This window comes from Neofelis nebulosa, chromosome 11 (assembly GCF_028018385.1).
Source record: "Neofelis nebulosa isolate mNeoNeb1 chromosome 11, mNeoNeb1.pri, whole genome shotgun sequence".
Classification (NCBI taxonomy): domain Eukaryota; kingdom Metazoa; phylum Chordata; class Mammalia; order Carnivora; family Felidae; genus Neofelis; species Neofelis nebulosa.
The window spans coordinates 65,717,921-65,737,352 of NC_080792.1; the positions used below are offsets into that span (position 1 = coordinate 65,717,921).

A 19,432-nucleotide genomic window follows, 5' to 3' on the forward strand; every position below is an offset into this window, starting at 1 on the left:
TATTAAGGTCCTGGAAGCGCGCCCTCTAATGGGGAACTGGAGCGGAAAAATCATACACTGTGCATTGACTGACCTTCTTACGATAGACGTTTATTGAGCGCCTTCAATATGCCAGGCACTGCCCTGGGTGCTGCTGCCCAAGCGAGAACGACCAATGCGGCCCGACCCTGATGGCCCAGAAACGGGTTTCTGAGGTCCGCCACGGCATCCCCTACGCCTAACACGTCTCCCTGTTGTGGGATCATTGAGTGCGACCCTCAAAAAAGAATTCTTGAGATGATCCGTGCAACTTAGTAAGTTCATTTAGGTAGCACGATACAGGACTTGTGGGCCGAAAGAGCTGCATTTTTGCTGTATGAAGCTAGTGGTTATATGCTTAGTGTTCAGGGGGGAGAGGACGTGCAGGGAGTATAGATCATAAATGTCTTCTTGCAGTTTCTACTCCTAAAACTACTGTCACAAGATTTCTCTGGTGCTTATCATTCAGTTCGGTATTAACTATCGATGAGACATACAGGCAGTCATGAGACCCTTTAAGAATGTAGCAACCAGTACTTATTTGATCCTTATCAAAACTATGCAGGCTATCAGCTTTCTGGGCTAAAGATGAACATTTTTCTGCTTTTATCCCTCATCATCCCGCAGGTAAATTTCTGCGGATCGAACGGCGGAGAGGAGACAAACCGGTTTGCGCCCTCTGCTGTAGGGCTGCGGGGCAGGCCAGGCGGTAGCGCTGCAGGGAGAGAAGCGACCGGCGGAGCCAGTAGAAGGCGCTGTGGGAGCTGCCGGAGGGGCCCGGCGGAGGCGGGGTCAGAGGAGGGAGCGCGGCGGGGCGGGGCGGGGCGGGGCGCTCGTCTTCCCGCTAGCCGGGTACATGGCGGCCCCGGGCGCGGGCACCGGGCCGGGAGCACCCCCGGGGCTGGAGGCGGCCCTGCAGAAGCTCGCGCTGCGGCGGAAGAAGGTGCTGAGCGCCGAGGAGATGGAACTTTACGAGCTGGCGCAGGCGGCGGGTGGCGCCATAGACCCCGACGTGTTCAAGTGAGCGCGCGCGGGTGGGGAGTGCGCGCTCATCCTACCCCCCAGACACCCCTGCTCCCCCGCCCGGGCCTCTGATCTGGAGGAGCCCCCCACCCCCACCCGGCCCTTTTCGGACCCCTTTGAGCGCCCAGAGTAGAGTTGGGGTCTTGAGGGAAGTGCCCTTCCTGAGCCTGGGCGAGGAAGGCTCACTGCCCACCGCGTGTGTTCTCTCCAGGATCCTGGTGGACCTGCTGAAGCTGAACGTGGCGCCCCTCGCTGTCTTCCAGATGCTCAAGTCCATGTGTGCTGGGCAGAGGCTGGCGAGCGAGCCCCAGGACCCTGTGGCCGTGTCTCTGCCCACATCGAGCGTCCCGGAGACCCGAGGTCAGAGCTGGGCCCGGTGCTCCCTGCCCCTGTGACTCAGGAGGCGGGTGGCAGGGGAGGCACGTGGGCGGTGCCAGACACAAGGTGGGCTTGGTCCTGAATGGCCTGGCTTTACTGTGCGTCTTGTCCCAGGACCCACAGGGACTGCCCAAGGGCTCGCCTTTTGGTTTCCAGTCCCCAGTTTCGTTTCTTTGCTACCCTTTGCTACATATGCAAGTCCAGATCAGGTGGTCGCAAAGTGGGTGTCCAGGGTGGCCAGCAGGCTAAGCCTCATGTGGGATTCTGCCTCCTTCCTTGGGTAGAAATGCTTTCATTCCACAAACACGGGAACAAGGTGGCTTTGGTTCCTGTTCTCACGGTGTGTACAGCCTCCAGGAAAGTGTTCAGGGAGCGGGGCAGGCAGAGGTCTTACTGCCACCCCTTAGCCTATACCCCATCTGGGCCCAGGTGCTGCCCAGGAGTCTAGCCAGCTGAGCGTTCTTCCTCGGATTGCAGGACGGGTCATCATGGCAGCCCCTGGCTGCCCTAGACACGCAGGGTGCAGAGGCCTGAGTGGGCACCGCACTGGGCTCAAGTTTGAGGGGCCTCCTCACTCTCGAGAGGCATGACTGGGGGATAAGCAGGTGCCCATGACAAAGGTGTCACAGTGGAGCTCCAGCTGCATCCTCCTGGTGTGTCGCATCTGCTCCCAGTTTCAGAAACAACCCGAATGCTTGGCCAGAAGCATTCGGGCACTCACAGACATCCTGAGAAGGGGCCGATGTTCAGGTGGGGGGCAGGCTGGGTCCCTGTGGGAGGGAGTGCCAGGGCCCTGGGTACCCACGCCCCCTTTCCTGAGAGGCCCTGGGCACTGGAGCGCAGGCTTCCTTACTGATCCACGCTCTGTCTGCTCTCTTTGTGTCTCTCTCTGACCTCCAGAGGCCTCCTTTCTCTCTGCCAAGAGCTGTAGTCCCCCTGCAAGGCCCTCCTTTTCCTCGGCCCCGCGGCCTGCGGCCTCTCCGGTTCTGCTCCACGGCCCAGCTGCCACGCACTCGCCTCTCTCTCCAGGGCCCCCCGGTTCCCTCCGGTTCTCTTGCTGCCTGTTCTCTCCTTTTGCAGGTTGCGTTTACTGGTTTATCTCTGGGGGTTGGTGCTCTTTCTTGTTTCTGTGGAAACTGCTGTGGCCCCTATTCGAGAGTCAGAGCAACTTGGAGATGAACTGCCAGGGCAGGACCCTATGGGCCATCCCTGTTACACAGCTTAGGGATTGGGGACACAATTTCAGATCTTGGTTTATTAGAGACCACTTGCAGTACTGCTGGAATGGGACCAACGCCCCCTGCCCCCAGAGGCCAATTCTGCCAGGTGTGACTTGTGCTCTGTAGAGGTGCCCTCACCCCGAGAGGAGGGCAACAGGCCGAGGGGCAGGAGAGCCTTTACTTTGCTGTAGAGAGGGAAGCCTTAGGTGTGAGAAACACCTTGGTTGCTTAGATGCTGTCACCTGACAGGTAGCCTAGAGGGTAAGATGTGATTGTCCTTTCCTGCCTGTTTCCTGAGCTGAGGGTACCTTCCAGGCATTGCCCGGTGTGGTGAGGCTGGAGGCCCAGAGCCAGGGGCGTGTGAGGGCCTGAGATCCCACAGATGCCCTGGCTGTGCTCTCCGTATCCTTTCCCACATCACCTACCTCGCTGTTCTAGGTGCCACCTGAAACTCGGCATGGGGACGGGCCAAGGGGCAGGTCAGGGTAGAGCCAGTAGACTACAAGGCTGAGTTGAGGAATCAGTGGGCAGAGGGAGGGAGAAACTGGGAATGGAGCCCTCCTCTTTCAAGGGGGTGTTGCTGCTTGCTCACCCAGTGACTGGGTGCCAAGCTGGCTCTCAGCGCTGAGGGCTCAGGGGGGCTGTGAGATGGACAGGTCCCCCTTCCAGTTTGGGAGATGGCTAGATACACCAATGGTGACAGAGACAGGAGGAAGCCAGTGTAGCCAGCCTTGCTGGAGCAGCAAGGGTTACGCAGGCTCAGAGTCCTGTTGCCCTGCAGCCCTTTGAGGTAGGAGTAGTGGGGAGCGCTCCAGCCTGAGATGCGGGCCCAGGTCACTGGTGGGAGCAGGCCTGAGCTTGGAGGGGAGAGGTGGGAAAGGGAGGGCGGAGAGCCCAGAGGTGGAGTGGGTTTGCTTTGGTGCTCAGAGCACTGACATAGAGGGGCTCGGAGAGAGGTGGGGAAGAAGCCCCAAGCATAGGGACAGGAGTGGCGTGGAGTGCTGGGCCCCACAGGGTTTTCTCAAGTGCTTATGCCTTGGGTCTGCTGGGTTGGGCAGCCAGTGGCCAGGATATGAGGACATAGAGGTCCTGGGGAGATGCCCAGTGAGGGTAGAGGGCAGCCTGGAGAGGGGGTTGGTGGGGAGGCAGTGGAGGGGAGTGGGGCACATGAGGGGCCATGCCAGGAGTGTGCTGTGGCCAAGAGGCAGAGGCCATCAGAGATCAAGAGCTCTGAGGCCACATGTTGCAGAATCTGTCTGTCCACACAGACCTTGGGCAGAATCTGAGGTAGAAAAAAATGAGGAGAGTTGTCAGAGTGATCAGTTGGGGGACTGTGGTAGCCTAGGATCATGATGGGGGTTTGGGGCTGTTAGGGCTCGCTGGCCTTAGGTTTCCCACAGAATTGGGGTGGCAGCTGCTGCAGACCAGGGGCTGGAGGCCCGCCCAGGAGTTTGATCTGGTAAGCTGCAGCATGCACAGCATCCAGGTGGCCTGTGGGGACTGTCACTGACAAGCTCATCCATTCCTGGCTCTACTAGGCAGAACATGGGGAAACAGAAGACCCTAAGAGCACAAAGAGGGTAAATGCTTGTCACGATGAGGGTGTGGTCACCAAGGAAAAATAAAATTCGGTCGAGTGTTCTCTGCTGAGGTTTAGGGAAACTGTATGCTTTAAAAAGATGTTCCTCTGGAATGTGTAAGATGAAGTTTGGTATGCAGAAGCTGTGAGCCCTACACAGAGCTGCGCTGTCCAATACAGGAGCCGTGGGCCCCCCAGGGCTTGCGGCTGAGACTCACTGCAAGTTTAAGTATACACCAGACACCCAGATGCCAGAGAACTGGAACAAAAAGAATACCTCACAAGTAATTTTCATATCGATTACATGCTGAAATGGTAATATTGCACATTTTAGGTTAATTAAAATACATGATTTACATTAATTTCCTGTTTCTTTTTACTTTTTTTTTTTTTTTTTAACATTTATTTATTTTTGAGAGAGAGAGAGACAGAGCTCAACTGGGGGAGGGGCAGAGAGAGAGGGGGACACAGAATCCAAAGCAGGCTCCAGGCTCTGAGCTGTCAGCACAGAGCCCAACACAGGGCTCCACCCCCCAAACCATGAGATCATGACCTGAGCCGAAGTCGGACACCTAACTGACTGAGCCCACCCGGCCCCTCCCCCACTTTTTACTTTTTAATGTTGCTACTGGAAAATGAGTTACATGTGGTTCACATCATATTTCTGTTGGGACAGCGCTGCTCCAGAACAATTGTACTTTGCCTGAAACACTGAGTCAGGGCTGTATGTACCGCATGTGTGCAGGAGAGGGTCACATCTCCTAAGAAGCACAGGCCCAGTTAAGGGTCAAAAGTGCATGTGTGCATGTCCATGGTGCACATCAGTCTTTGTCATTATGTCTGTATGTGTTCTGGAAGCACTGATTAAGCCACTCCTGTGTGCTCAGCCAGAGAGGGCGGCAGGACTGGCTGGTGGGTGTAGACCTTCTGGTGGGCTCTCGAGTAGCAGTGATAGGTGGTCCTGGCTGCACGCTCACCCTGGCCACCAGACCTTGCCAGCCAGCCTTGAGGATATCAGGGCACTTGCTATGCTGCCTCACCCCCTTGTTCTTTTCCTTCCTCACACACACATCCAGTGTCCGCTTACGGCCCCTCACTAATATTTGACCGCAGGGGCCCCACCGGCCCATTTGAGCACGAGGGAGTGCTCCCACCATGCAGGAGAAAGGCCACTCCCGGGGAACATGGGCAAGATGGGAGCAGCTTCTCACATTCTGGGCTTTTTGTCAACCCTTGATCCCCCCGCACCTCTGCCAACAGAGCTTGCAGGGGATGGGGAGTTGGGATCACATGGGCCACACCAGAGTTAAATGGTTCAGTGGGTCCCGCTGGGGAGGGCCAGCTCCCCAGCTGCAGGGGGTGTGTTTAGGGTTGCCTTCGGGGTTTTGCTTCATCTGGGGTTGGGGGCGGTTTGGGCAGGTATTAGGGGTAGGAGGAGCACCAACTTTTTAACCCCGTGAGCCAGGCTGTTTTTAACCTTCAGTGCTCATTGTCTTTGACACCCGTGAGGGCTCCTCAGGCATCAGGCCTGGGGGCATGTCACTGCCACCCACCCTAGCCTATAATCACCCTTGGCTCAGTCCTGCCCTCCAATCCATCGGACCCCTAACTACCCCATTGCAGGGAGCTGGGGCAGGTAAGACCGGTTGCAGAAAGTCCCCTGCTGTGTCCAGGACAGAGCAGGTCTGTCCACTGACAGGCCCTCACACCATTCTCCTCAGACCAGAATGCCTCCCCAGCTCTGCATGAGGCCTAAGTGGGTCTCTCCACTAACTGAGAGCACGTGGTTCCTGAGGGTTCCAAGAATTGCAGAGCTCGATAAACGGTTAGATGGTTTTCTTAATGGCTCAAATTTACATTGGTGTCTTATTTCCAGGGTTTGTCAGCCTCATCAAGGTTAAAAATGAACATTATTTGCTATTTTCTCCTTTCCTCTCATCCTGGAGTTTCCAGAGGGGCCCTGGTCATTATACTGAGGGGGAGAGGAAATTCAGATATATGGCAGGGTGAAGAAAAGCTGCATTCAGACCCGGGCCCACGTCTGAGACCCACACTGCCATTTTGGGGGTGGCCTATGCTTGAGCTATATTTTCAGGTCCTTCAGGAGCCCTGGGCCTGGTCTGTAGGATGCCTAAGCATGCAGGGGTAGGCCAGGTGCTACAGATGAGTTATGCCAGTCTGGCCAGGCCTGGAGAGGGACATGGCCTCATAGCTGACCAGCAGGTTGGGAGCTGTAGGGTGGCGGGGCTCGTGCACTCACAGGAGACAGGATCCTTGCCCACTGACCAGTCAGCGGGAACCAGAATATCAGAACGTGTAACGGGAAAAAGGAAATGTGTGGTGACGGTTCTCTACTTTTGTTTTTTCCATGAACCACTGGCAGGCTGAGTTGGCCCAGCTTCACCCCACCACATGCCCTTGGCCCTCTGTAACGTGTTATTACATCTCCATTGAATCAAACCTGTGCAAGCCCAGGGAGGCAGGGCAGGGGAAAATCTGAGCTGTGGAATTCCAAGCAGTGGCACCATGGTAACCCTTTCCACCCCACTAGGCAGCAAAGACCCCCTGTTGTTCCCTGGGGAGGAGCTGTTCAGAAATGCTCTTAGGAAGGGCTGTCCTATCTCTGCAGGAGTCCTGGGGAGAAAGTAGTGTCAGAGAGGATGGAAAGGGAGTCTGATGTCTTGAAGAAGCCAGGATCTGCAGTGTCACAAATGTAGGTGCCTCCCCTTGTTCCAGGTGACAAATGGTGAACCAGGAGTGACTCAACATGCCCCCAAGAAATTCATGGTGTCTTTTCTCCAAAAACCCACATGTCCCCATTGCAGGCTGTTCATCTGACTAAGAACTGACATTAAGGTTGAGGGTCAAACATGGGACGCATCCCCTGGTCAGAGTCTGCAGGATGGACCCTGCCAGGCTGGAGCAGAGAGGAGCCCTGGCTGGGGAAGGCCCAGTGGGGAGGGACTGTGACCCAGGGGGTGAGCCTGCTCCCTGGGCGCATTTTGTGCCTCCTGGTGTCCTCTCAGTCTTGTGAATGCTGTCAACATCCTGAATTCCTTTAGAATAAAGTTTGGCCCAAGTGTGATTGTGATTACAGATCTTCCTGTCTTCACAGAAAGAGGGGAAGGTAAGTAAATTACAAGTCAAGGGATATCTGCACCAGTGGTCTCCATCTGAATGTGACTACCTGTGGTCAGGGCAAGCTTCCTCTGAGCAGTCAAGCCTCAGCATGAAGCCAGTCACAGGATCCTGGAGCTGAACTTGAGAGCCAGAGGCTTGACCAGCGAAAGTTTGCAAAATACTTTGAGGTAGTCAGGGAAACGCCTGAGGCAAAGATTCCAAGGTCCAAATGCAAAAGCCTGACTTCCATTCTTGATGGATGTGCTTCCAGCAGTTCAGCTGTAGGTGATCTGGAGCAGGGAGCGCCAGGGGAGGCTTCAAAGTGGTGGCCCTGGTGGCGAGCCCTCCTGTGCTGCTGGTGGTCGGGCGATTCCTTACAACTCTCCAGGGCAGGAGTCAACCGGCTGAGCTCACCTTTCCCTAAATGGGCCTTGCGGACTTTCCCCATTGTTCCTCGTGCTGCTTCTGTCCTAGGACCTATGCTCCAGGGCCTCTTGCACTCTGTCGAGGACTTCTCTTGGATGTGCCCTCTCCAGGTGGTCCTCAGCCTCAGGGCTCAGAGCTGAGAGGATCCCTGGCTGAAAGGTCGGACAGAGATGTACCAGACGTAATGTGCAAGGAACACGAATGTAGTAGGTGTGCCGACTGTGGAGTTTGCCCTGGTTCCTAACAATTGTGTTCTGCGTCCGCTCAGGGAGAAACAAAGGCAGCACGGCTCTGGGTGGAGGCCCAGCACTGGCAGAACGTGGCGGCCGGGAAGGATCCAGCCAAAGAATGCCCCGACAACCCAGTGCTACCAGGCTGCCGAAGGGGGGCGGGCCGGGGAAGAGCCCCACTCGGAGCAGCACCTGAGACGGGCAGACTTCTCACGCCACCCAGCTGTGGGCTCCACCAGCCTCCTAGCAGAGGCTACGTGTGGTTTCCTCCGGTTGGTAATAAAGCTTTGTGAAAAACCGAGGGTCCATCCAAGCTGTTTTCTATCACCTTTTGAATACCTTAAGGCTCAAAGATTGAGAATCAGTTTTGCATTGTGGGCCTAGATGTACTGCAGCTGAACGTAACAACCAACTGACCTAAACCAGTGGTTTCACCCTACTATACCTTATTTTCAGGTCATACAGAAAAATCTCTGTATGGTTGGCCCATGAACAAATGGGGGTCAGGGGCACCAACCCCTGCATAGTTGAAAATCCCAGCGTAACTTTTGACTCCCCAGAACTTAACTACCAACAGCCTACTGTTAGTAGGAAGCCTTACTGTTAATATACAGTCAACTAACACATCTTTTACGTATGTATTATAGACTGTATACATACACTATATATATCATATACTATTATATACTGTATTATACTCTAGGAAACTGGAGAAAAGAAAATCATAAGAAATACATTTACAGTACCATGCTGTAAAAAATCCACATAGAAGTGACCTGCACAGTTCAAACTCTTGTTACTAAAACTTTTTTTTTTTTTTTTTTAACGTTTATTTATTTTTGAGACAGAGAGAGACAGAGCATGAATGGGGGAGGGTCAGAGAGAGAGGGAGACACAGAATCTGAAATAGGCTCCAGGCTCCGAGTGGTCAGCACAGAGCCTGACGCGGGGCTCGAACTCACGGACCGTGAGATCATGACCTGAGCTGAAGTCCGACGCTCAACCGACTGAGCCACCCAGGTGCCCCTACTAAAACTTTTATAAATGCACGTCAACATGTTTCGCTAAAGAGAAAGGTGCAGTGCTTTTGCCGAGACCATTCCCAGGGTAGAGCTGCAAGGGTCTGAGGGTGGAGTGGAAATGCTGTCTTACAGGTTACGTGCACAGTAAAGTCAAAGATGAACCGTAATCTAGAGCTCACCCTGTGACTGTGAATGCCATGGAGAATCCAATAAAACTCCAACACCCCCCCCCCCACCGCCGCCCCTGCCGAATGTCCTCACCCTACACATTTGACCCACAGCATTAAGGACTCTGTGGACAGCCCCCTTCCATGGACCTCAGGTGTTCAAACTCCAGTTCCAAACTTACACATTAGTCACCATGTGCCATCAACAGAGAAACCTGAAAAATTGCAAATTCAATTGAAAGCCTAACTCAGTTTTGCTAGAATCTAGGAAATCTTTGTGCTTTGGAACCTCAATTTGGAAATAACTGTTTTCCCCAGGTCATGCAGATCATGTCAAGTATGCACTGGCTCCCTACAGATGTAGGTAGTGCTGTACACAACTCACAGTGCAGCCCAGGACAGCTTTCCACACGGCCTGACAGGCCTTGGGGTCCCACCCATCTGTGCAGTCGCATGAGTGCATCCCAAAGGGGCATCACAATAGACCGAAGTTTCATACAGAAACTTTAATTGGAAACAACTGAAAACCACCTGTGCTGCAGGGTGGCAAGAGAGAGAGGGAGAGAGGAATGCCTGCCAGCCATGTCCCCATTCAGTATTCTTCCCCTTCTTCAGCCTCTGCTTCCACGGAATCCACACCCACCTCTTCATAATCTTTCTCCAGAGCTGCCAGGTCCTCCCGGGCCTCGGAGAACTCCCCTTCCTCCATGCCTTCCCCCACGTACCAGTGCACAAAGGCTCGCTTTGCATACATGAGGTCAAACTTATGGTCTAGGCGGGCCCAGGCCTCGGCAATGGCGGTAGTGTTGCTCAGCATGCACACGGCCCGCTGCACCCTGGCCAGGTCCCCTCCGGGAACGACAGTCGGGGGTTGGTAGTTGATGCCCACCTGCCAGAGAAGGGGAAGAAAACAGTCTGTGAAACTTGTGTCAAACCCAGAAATGGTAGCTGCTTTCATGGAAGCAAAAGACATGCAGGTGCCTTCTTTGTGCCAGGCAAGGTGTCAGGTGAGCAGGGTGCTGGTTTCCAGACCAGGAAAACTGGGGAAAGGAGCCCTGGCTCCCGGCTCAGTCCCAAGTTGCCTGAAGGGCTGTGTCCCAGCAACTGAGACATGTGACAGGTGCTCAGGTAACAGGGCTGTTTCTTCTAAAAGGGGACACTGCTTTGTATTCCTCATGTTATTTTCCCCATAGGCTTCTACAAGATGGGGTTTCATTTCTGGAGCTGAAACCTTTTCCACTCGATTCAGAGTACTATGGTTGTTATCACCAGGGGAGATCGTACCCCCGGTCTCCTACCAAATGAGCCAGCCTGTGCATAACAGGGCGACAGGCACACCCTCAGGTCCTAGGACTGTTGCTACTACTGCAACAGGAGGTGGCCTATGTGTGTGCTAAGTAGGAGAAAGGGGGTGATATTCGAGGGCTGGGTCCAAAAGGGGAGGCATTCTAAGTTTCCAAACCAGGAGACAACACGACCAGAGGTTTGGGCAGGGATACACAGGGTCAGTTAGAGCTGGGGTCGGCAAACTTTGTCTATAAAGGGCAAGACAGGGACGCCTGGGTGGCTCAGTTGGTTAAGGTGTGCAACTTCAGCTCAGGTCGTGATCTCACGGCCTGAGTTCGAGCCCCGCGTCGGGCTCTGTGCTGACAGCTCGGAACCTGGAGCCTGTTTCAGATTCTGTGTCTCCCTCTCGCTCTGACCCTCCCCCCGTTCATGCTCTGTCTCTCTCTGTCTCAACAATAAAAATAAACGTTAACAAAAAAAAGAGCAAGACAGCACATATTCTAGGCTGGGTGGGCCACACGGTCTCTGTCACAATTGCTTAATTCTCTCTTTGGAGCACAAAAGCAGCCACAACGAGACACCAATGAACAGGTGTGGGTGTGTCCACATAAAACTCTACGTGGCTGGTCTGCCAACTGTGCCGATCCCTGAACCCAGAATAGGAAGGGCTAGTGAAGGACCCGCTGCAGCAAGCCCACCAGAAGCAGTAAGGTCTGAGCCAGCTAGGCGGCATGGAAAGCAAGGCAGAGGGAAGCACATTTTCCCAGATGGAAAGCATCGACAGTTTAGCGTCCAAGTACTGGACAAAGCTGAAGAGCTACAGCAAGTTTCCTATTCTGTATCAGATGGAAGACTGGCACAAACTGTGTTGGAGGCAGCCTCTGTCCAAACTTGCCAATCTTACTAACAGAGAAATGAGTATGTTGCCATTTCTTCCGAAAACATCCATGACCATTTTTCGTTAAATCAAATGCTGCATGGGACATTTAGGTTTGGTTTAATTTCCTTATGCCTGAAGAATGACGTGGGATTTAGGAACACTGATGTTTATAGTGATACCCCGATTTCAAATATCCACATAAATTGTCAAAATGCCCTTGAAAATTGCTACATTTCTAAGTCCAAACTATTTTTCCCACACTAATTCTTTCACCCAGAAGCGGCAACAAAAATCCTTCCCCAAACTTTCTGTTCTGTTAAAAAAGAAAATTCTCACACAGATACACAACGTGATAACTCAGGAAGGGAGTTCAAATGGCACCACTGAGTAAATTATCACTCTGGCTCACTAATTTGTGACCAAGGGGCTGGCTGCCATGGAACAGGGCATCCCCTACAAAGGGCATGCTGTGCTTGGTCGGCTGCCTGCTGACCGGGAACACCACTCAACATCACCCAGTCCTACCTTAAATCCAGTTGGGCACCAATCCACAAACTGGATGGTGCGCTTGGTCTTGATGGTGGCGATGGCTGCGTTGACATCTTTCGGGACCACGTCCCCCCTGTACAACATGCAGCAGGCCATATACTTGCCGTGCCGAGGGTCACACTTGACCATCTGGTTAGCCGGCTCAAAACAGGCATTGGTGATCTCGGCCACAGACAGCTGCTCGTGGTACGCCTTCTCCGCTGAGATGACCGGGGCGTAGGTGGCCAGGGGGAAGTGGATGCGGGGGTAGGGGACCAGGTTGGTCTGGAATTCCGTCAAGTCCACGTTCAGGGCCCCATCGAACCGCAGGGAGGCCGTGATGGAGGACACGATCTGCCCGATCAGACGATTAAGGTTGGTGTACGTGGGCCGCTCGATATCCAGGTTGCGCCGGCATATGTCGTAGATGGCTTCGTTGTCCACCATGAAGGCACAGTCAGAATGCTCCAGGGTCGTGTGGGTGGTCAGGATGGAGTTGTAGGGCTCCACCACGGCCGTGGACACCTGGGGGGCCGGGTAGATGGCAAACTCCAGCTTGGACTTCTTGCCGTAGTCCACCGACAGCCGCTCCATGAGCAGGGACGCAAACCCAGAGCCGGTGCCGCCCCCGAAACTGTGGAAGATGAGGAAGCCCTGCAGCCCCGTGCACAGATCCGCCTGAGAGAAACCAGAGACCGTGAGTCAGTGCCCGCGGAAGCCACACCGCCGACCTCCAACAAGCCACGCTCACTTCTTTGCCTCTGCGGGATGATCACACATTCAAATCGTCCACAGCGCACGTGCAGGACGCTCAGGAGCAAAGCAAGGCAGACGTTAGAGATGTACGGACGCACTGAAGCCACACGTGAAGGGAAACGTGGACTCAAGATTCTGGCCTGGGGTTTTGCCAGAGCGACCTCCTGGTCGCAATCCCTGCATACCCTCCCGTCCGGGGCAACGTCCACAGGAAGCCTTCTCGGCACCCCCTTACCAGTTTTCGGATCCGGTCCAGGACCAGGTCGACGATCTCCCTGCCGATGGTATAATGGCCTCTGGCGTAATTGTTGGCTGCGTCCTCCTTCCCGGTGATCAGCTGCTCTGGGTGGAAGAGCTGCCTGTAGGTCCCTGTGCGCACTTCATCTACAAAGAGGACACGTGGGCCGCAGGGCTTCAAGCCCGTTGTTAACTCACCAGGAGGGGTGGGTTTGGGGACCGTCGGGATCTACCAAGCACGTGCCGTTCCTCGCGGTCGGCAGCATCAGGGTCTCGTAGAAAACGTCTCTGCGTAATACGCAGACCACAACAGCAATCTATGGCTCAGCAGGTAAAGTCAAGTGGAGGTACAAAGTCCAATCTGACTGGTCCTCGAAGAAGGGAAACCACTCACACCCGCACACAGGGGACTCTGCACGTGCATACATATGTCCTCCTACCCACAGCTACCTCAAAGAGTGTAACTAAAAAATCGCTTACATGCTAGACAGTCACCAGGTCAGCATGACTTTGGCCGGCCAGTCCCATCAGGGCACCCTCTGGGGCCTGCCTCTCACAGGCTTTAGGGTGACATCCTGTCTTCCCCTGGGTGGCCACTGAAAGGTGCTCTCTCCTTGCAGCTCTCCCTGGCAACCACTTCAGCCTTCTAATCTGGAGGAAGCCAACGAATGTTCTCTACTTACCTTTCTGTCAGATGCAGGTCAAGATTCTCACGCAGCAGCATCTTGGTGTGCGCAGCGTTAAGGAGGGACCAGTGCCTGGGCACCCCGCAGGTGGAGTCTACACAACCACCTGCCTGGGGCTGAGGCGGCCACGAGTGAATCTATTACCAGCCTATGTTTTTCCTGTACGTTAGGTTCTCCTAACTTAGGAGCCTCAGTTTCTCACCCGATGTAGCCACAGGCGTGTACTTGTACACCCCGTCCTTTCTGCAGAAAGGATTCAAAGGAGCACAGGGGGCATGGAGGGGGCTTCAGGGAGGCTCTCCCACTCTCCCGGGAAAGCCGCCCAAGTGCCCGAGTACCTACCGACCACGGTGGGCTCCAGGTCCACAAACACCGCTCTGGGCACATGCTTGCCAGCCCCAGTCTCGCTGAAGAACGTGTTGAACGAGTCATCCCCACCACCGATGGTTTTGTCACTTGGCATCTGACCATCGGGCTGAATTCCATGTTCAAGGCAGTACAGTTCCCAGCAGGCATTGCCGATCTGGACACCTGCCTGCCCCACGTGGATAGAGATGCACTCGCGCTGGCAACCAGAACACAAACGTTGAGATCCCCTTGTCTTCAAGGGAACCAACACTATAAGGCATGGAAACCATATTAACACACACATCTATATGTATTTCACATTGTCTATGGCTTTCCCAGACCTTTCCCAGAAGGCTTATGTGACCCTTTTCAAGTCCCTATGAAAACTGAGGTGCTCTAAACCACCCGAGCTACTAAGTGCCGGACTTAGCCCCTACACAAAAGCGTTTGCTACCATACACGTAATGTCAATGGTAAACGCCACACCGTACAGTCACATACAGCCACAGCCACCATACAGCCACAGTTATTCTCTAAAGAATATAGCTACTAGTTTCTGATGGTGTCCTGTCCAAAGAGAATGTAACAAGTAATAGATCAGGGAAGGAAGAGTGGACTTGGACACAGGTCACCATGGCCCAGGTGCCAGTGGTCACCATATGTGTGTCATCCATCTACCCATCTACAGCTACCCTCTATTTTCTCCACCCAGGGCTGTGCTCAGGGAGGCTGACCCATCTGGACTGCATGAAAGGGGCTTCCTTGCACCTGGCTTCTGGTTGCATTAGCCAAGGCAGGCATCAGCAAGAGACTGCGAGGTTAGAGGACAGTGTGGTCAGGGTGCTCACTTCCTGGCTCCCACCCTGCCGGACTGCCATGGGCTCCCTGAGTGTGTTTATCAAGGCCACAAACTTTCAGCAGTCAGTGTTCTTTATAAAGCCACCTTCTCAACTTCTAGTAACCACTCCCTTCACCTCAAGGCTAGGAGTTAATGGCAACCAGGCATCACAAATGGTAGGACACTACACTGTCCTTTGGTGGTTTCCTTAGACTCAAAGTACCTATTTTTTGACTGTATCATATCTTTCCTGCCATAAACATAACTGTACAGTCATTAATCATTTGTTCTATTTTAGACACCTTATCCTCACAAATACATAGAGGAGATCAAATAAAATTCAAGGTGTCCCACCTACCCTAAATCCTAATATACAATACCAAGAACTTGAAGTCCTGTTTTTAAGTTTGGCAGGTAATTTTTTTTTTATTTTTAAGGTTTGTTTATTACGGAGAGACAGCACAAGCAGGGGAGGGACAGAGAGAGGAGGAGACAGAATCCGAAGGAGGCTCCAGGCTCTGAGCTGTCAGCACAGAGTCCGACACGGGGCTCGAACCACAGACCGTGAGATCATGACCCGAGCTGAAGTCGGACGCTTAACCGCCTGAGCCAGGTGCCCCTGAAGTCCCGTTTTTTATTACACAAACACCAACTCTCCAATTAGGGGCATAGAGATTCACGTAACGCCACAATACCCTAAGAATCCCTCCCAGAAGGAACTATTATTCACTTGCAGAAAGAACTTCTCCAATGACAAGGAATGCACTCCTTCAGAGAAGAAATTCATCAACACTCTGGGAAGTCTTTTGGAATCCACACAATCACACCATTTACAGATTAGTATTACTCATTTTGCCTTACTTATATCCAGGCAGCCTATGCTTCACAGGATGCCTGATTTAGTTTTCTACGGACTCAGCCCTAGTATGATCACAGTAAGCTCTGTACCCTGAGAAAACCCCTCAGTTTTTTCTTTTACAAAATGGGGCTGGTGTGCTACATGATCTGCAAGGCCACTTCCATCTGATTATCCAATGAAACTAATAGAAAGCAGTCAGAAAAATCATTCCTAGCTTTCAATAGAAAGCCATTAAAAATTCATCACCAACCTCACCTGGATCATTAAAATTTTACCTTACCTTACTCAGCCTTATCTTCATCCTCTTTCTTTTCAAGCTCCAGTCCAACTGCTCTCTTCATATTCTTGGCAGATTGCTTTGTTCCCTATGTACCCAGAAGCTTCAGCTTCCAGACAGCAAATGCGCAGACCTTTCTGCTCTCTTCCTCCTGTCAATTGTTTCTACTGATCCCCTACCCGCTAACAGTCCTCAAAGTAATCACTGGCCTTCTCAGGCCACTAGAGATCCACAGACCTCTTCAGGGTAATTGGAAATTAAAGCGATTTCACAGTAGGACTACTGAGATAACCAGCCCTTTTCACCGTGTTCACATTTCACCGTGTTCACTGATGGTGCATAATCAAACAGTGGGTAAAACTGGGGTGCTTGGGTGCCTCAGTCAATTAAGCATCCAACTTCAGCTCACGTCATGATCTTACCATTTATGAGTTTAAGCCCCGCACTGGGCTCCGCACTGACAGTGCAGAGCCTGCCTGGGATTCTCTCACGCTCTCTCTCTCAAAACAATAAACTTAAAAAAAAAAGGGGGGGGGGTAAAACTGTTAATGCCCTAGTACAAATCAAGGTAGTGGCACCAAACTATACCAGTGTTCGTTAGATTCTTCACCCTTATGCACTCACGGTAAAAAGACCAAAAAAAAAAAAAAAAGTCAATTTCATTTCAGAATATTCATGATGAAGCAAAAAATGATTATTTTATAAAACATCCACCCTCAAGTACTGTGACAAAACGGAAAGTATCCATAAAGCTCTTGTGCACCTGCTGAAATACAGCTGTTTTAAGAAATAGCACTTGTGTGCTTTCAGTTGCCAACTGAACTAGCTTTTTTCACAGAATGTTATTTTCCTTGCAAGAGCCGACAAACTATGGCTATTGCAACTTGGATATCTGGTGTTTATGTCAGCATGTTGTCTTAAAGTAAATAAATATTTTTAAAATTTCTAACATGGCAAATGACTACGGAGATAACCCACATAAACAAAGGCTTTTTGGAGTCCTACTTTGTTACACTGTAGAGATGTCCATGGAGTGCCTGGGTGGCTAAGATGGTTAAGCGTGACTCTTGCTTCCCCATCAGGTCATGATCTCATGGTTTGTGAGTTTGAGCTCATTGGGCTGGCAGTGCAGAGCCTGCTTGGGATTCTCTCTCTCCCTCTCCCTTGCCCCTCCGCCACTTGCACTCTTTCTCTCTCTCTCTCTCTCAAATAAACTCTATAAAAAAAGAAATACTGTAGGGGCACCTGGGTGGCTCAGTCAGTTAAGTGTTGGACTTCAGCTCAGGTCATGATCTCATATCACATGAGTTCGAACGCCACGTTGGGCTCTGTGCTGACAGCTTAGAACCTGGAGCCTGCTTCGGATTCTGTGTCTCCCTCTCTCTCTGCCCCTCCCCCACTTGTGCTGTGTGTATGTCTCTCTCTCTCTAAAATAAACATACGTTAACATACATACATACATACATACATATATACATACATACATACTGTAGGGATGTCCTGGGACCCCAACGTTTGAGAACCACCTTCCAGGCCTCAGGAACCCAACATAACGGCTGTCCTCAGAGACTGAGTCAAGGCCACCCAACAAGTCAAGGTCACCCAGCTTCCAACCTGGCTCATAAAGTTACAATTTTCGAGGAGACATCTGCACCTGCCGACCCCCCTTCATCCGGGACATTACCACGACGCAGGTTGCCGCTGCCCTCAGGGTTCGCACACCCAGAGAACAAGCGAGAGGACTATCATCTGTTCGTCCGGGCAGCCCTGCGCCTCCCGTGCCCACCCCAGCCCCCTCTTTCCCCGATCTCCCCCCCGCCCCCCCCCCGCCACACATACACACACACACACATACACACACACACACACACATACACACACACACACACACACACACACACACACACACACAGCCCCGGCCCTAGGATTTGTCCCAGTCTTGCCCCACCCAGGGGTCTCATGTGGCGGGCTTCATCCTCCCTCCTGCCTGGGCCTCTATGAACCGAGAGTGGCCAGGGGGGGACCTCACCATGGTGAGTTCAGCTGCTGCCCAACGCCGTTACCAGACCTCAACCGCTGCCACAGACGCCACGCGCCCAACTGCCGTTGCTGCGCTGTGCACACGGCCCGGGATTGGCCCGCCGCTGCCCAGGTGCCCATTGGTTCTCAGTGCCTCGGGGCGGACCTAGGCCTGGAATCCCGCTTCTGATTGGACGTTACTTGACTTGCGGAGTATGGTGCTTTCTGATTGGATATGGCTTTGGCGGGAAGGCTGTGGCCTAGCCAAAGCAGAGCATTCGGTTGCATCCTCGGAGGTTAGGTGGGAGTGGTCACGGTTTTCTCTGCGTGGGACATAGCACATTTTCGTGCACGTAAGCCCTCAATGTGCGCGTGGCTTCACGTCAAGCTTGTGCCGCCTTCTTGCTTGGAGGCCCAGGCCCACTCACCTGTCTGCTCGTGATTCCGGTCTTTGCAAACGAGACACCCTCTCAAGGCCTGCCCACCATCTACCTGTAACTAACGCAAAGGAGAGCTGCTCTCCCGTGCTTCGCAAGCCAATAAAAGACTTGCACCAAGTTTTTGCCTTGAAGATAGGCTATTGGTTGGTGTGGCACCACCCAGGAGAACGTAAAACCGGTGTTCAACGTCCCGAACTCCCTGATGGCTTATAAACGAGGGGTTTTACGGGGAAATTTGGGGGCAGGGCGGGGGCGGGGGGGGGTCTCCTGAGAAGGTGGACGCTGTTGATTGGAGGCTTATGAAGTCATGTTCACAGATGTTACTTTGTTACTTCAAGTGGCTTCATCTGGTCCGCGGAGGTGTGTTCTATCTCAAGAGACTTGAGATAGACTAACAACTAACAAGATGGATGCCAGCTTCATACCCAAAATCTGCACCCAGCTTTCTTGTCCACCCTTTTTCCGGTGCAGAAAGGCCTTTGCCATCCAGCGCCCGGGAACCAGGCAGGATTTGATTACTTCTTTAATCTGGGGATTTCTGAGTTTCAGGGGACAAGGGAGTTGGAGGGTATACCCCAGGCCCCCCCCCGCCAAGGCTGGGTTGGAGTGCAGTGTCCATTTTGGGGAACTTTGGTACAATCACCTGATTCTTCCATTCTGTAAAGACTGACTTAACTTTCTTTGGGATCCACTGTGTATTTATTTCTGAGAAAAGCAGGGTAAAAGGAATTCTGGCATAACCCCAAAGTTATCACCAGAATGCAACATCCTTTCTGGTGATTCCCTAGATCATGTTGGAGCAGACCCTTAACTTATTACAGATGAGCGGGGAACTCTGCCCCTGCAGTGGAACACAACAGGGAGAGGAGCTGGAAGTTTTCTGTAGGCCTTGGGAACATTTGGATAGTATGGTTCGGTCGGCCCTTAGAAAGATAGCTTTGGCAGCAGGGAGGAGGGAGATGGAGGAGGTCAACGGAGAGCCAGGGAAACCAGGAGAAACCCTCCCTGCTTCTTCCCTCCAAGAGAGTGAATCCTTCTATCTTAGGTCACCTGCCATAACAGAACACCATGGACCGGGTAGCATAAGTAACAGA

At 52.8% G+C, this 19,432-nt stretch overlaps 2 protein-coding genes across 3 annotated transcripts; one reads left to right on the plus strand and one right to left on the minus strand.

Annotated features, from left to right (window-relative positions):
* The first annotated feature begins 26 nt into the window (after window positions 1-26).
* LOC131490501 (mitotic-spindle organizing protein 2B) lies at window positions 27-8,293 on the plus strand. Of its 2 annotated transcripts, XM_058692912.1 has the most exons (5): window positions 27-293; window positions 646-1,038; window positions 1,253-1,401; window positions 2,320-2,499; window positions 8,033-8,293. In XM_058692912.1, exons 2-5 carry the CDS (start codon window positions 875-877, stop codon window positions 8,188-8,190), a joined length of 651 nt encoding a protein of 216 aa, XP_058548895.1. In that variant the 5' UTR covers window positions 27-293; window positions 646-874; the 3' UTR covers window positions 8,191-8,293. The 2 variants fall into 2 exon arrangements, with proteins under 2 accessions (XP_058548895.1, XP_058548896.1); XM_058692913.1 differs by lacking the exon at window positions 2,320-2,499 and having other exon boundaries at window positions 183-293.
* Window positions 8,294-9,674: 1,381 nt separating this feature from the next.
* On the minus strand, window positions 9,675-18,021 carry LOC131490500 (tubulin alpha-3 chain). The gene is made up of 5 exons (XM_058692911.1): window positions 17,909-18,021; window positions 13,900-14,122; window positions 12,870-13,018; window positions 11,876-12,556; window positions 9,675-10,072 (listed from the first exon to the last, which is right to left on the minus strand). The coding sequence occupies exons 1-5, from the start codon at window positions 17,909-17,911 to the stop codon at window positions 9,776-9,778; spliced, it is 1,353 nt and encodes a 450-aa protein (XP_058548894.1). The 5' UTR covers window positions 17,912-18,021; the 3' UTR covers window positions 9,675-9,775.
* Between the last annotated feature and the right edge of the window lie 1,411 nt (window positions 18,022-19,432).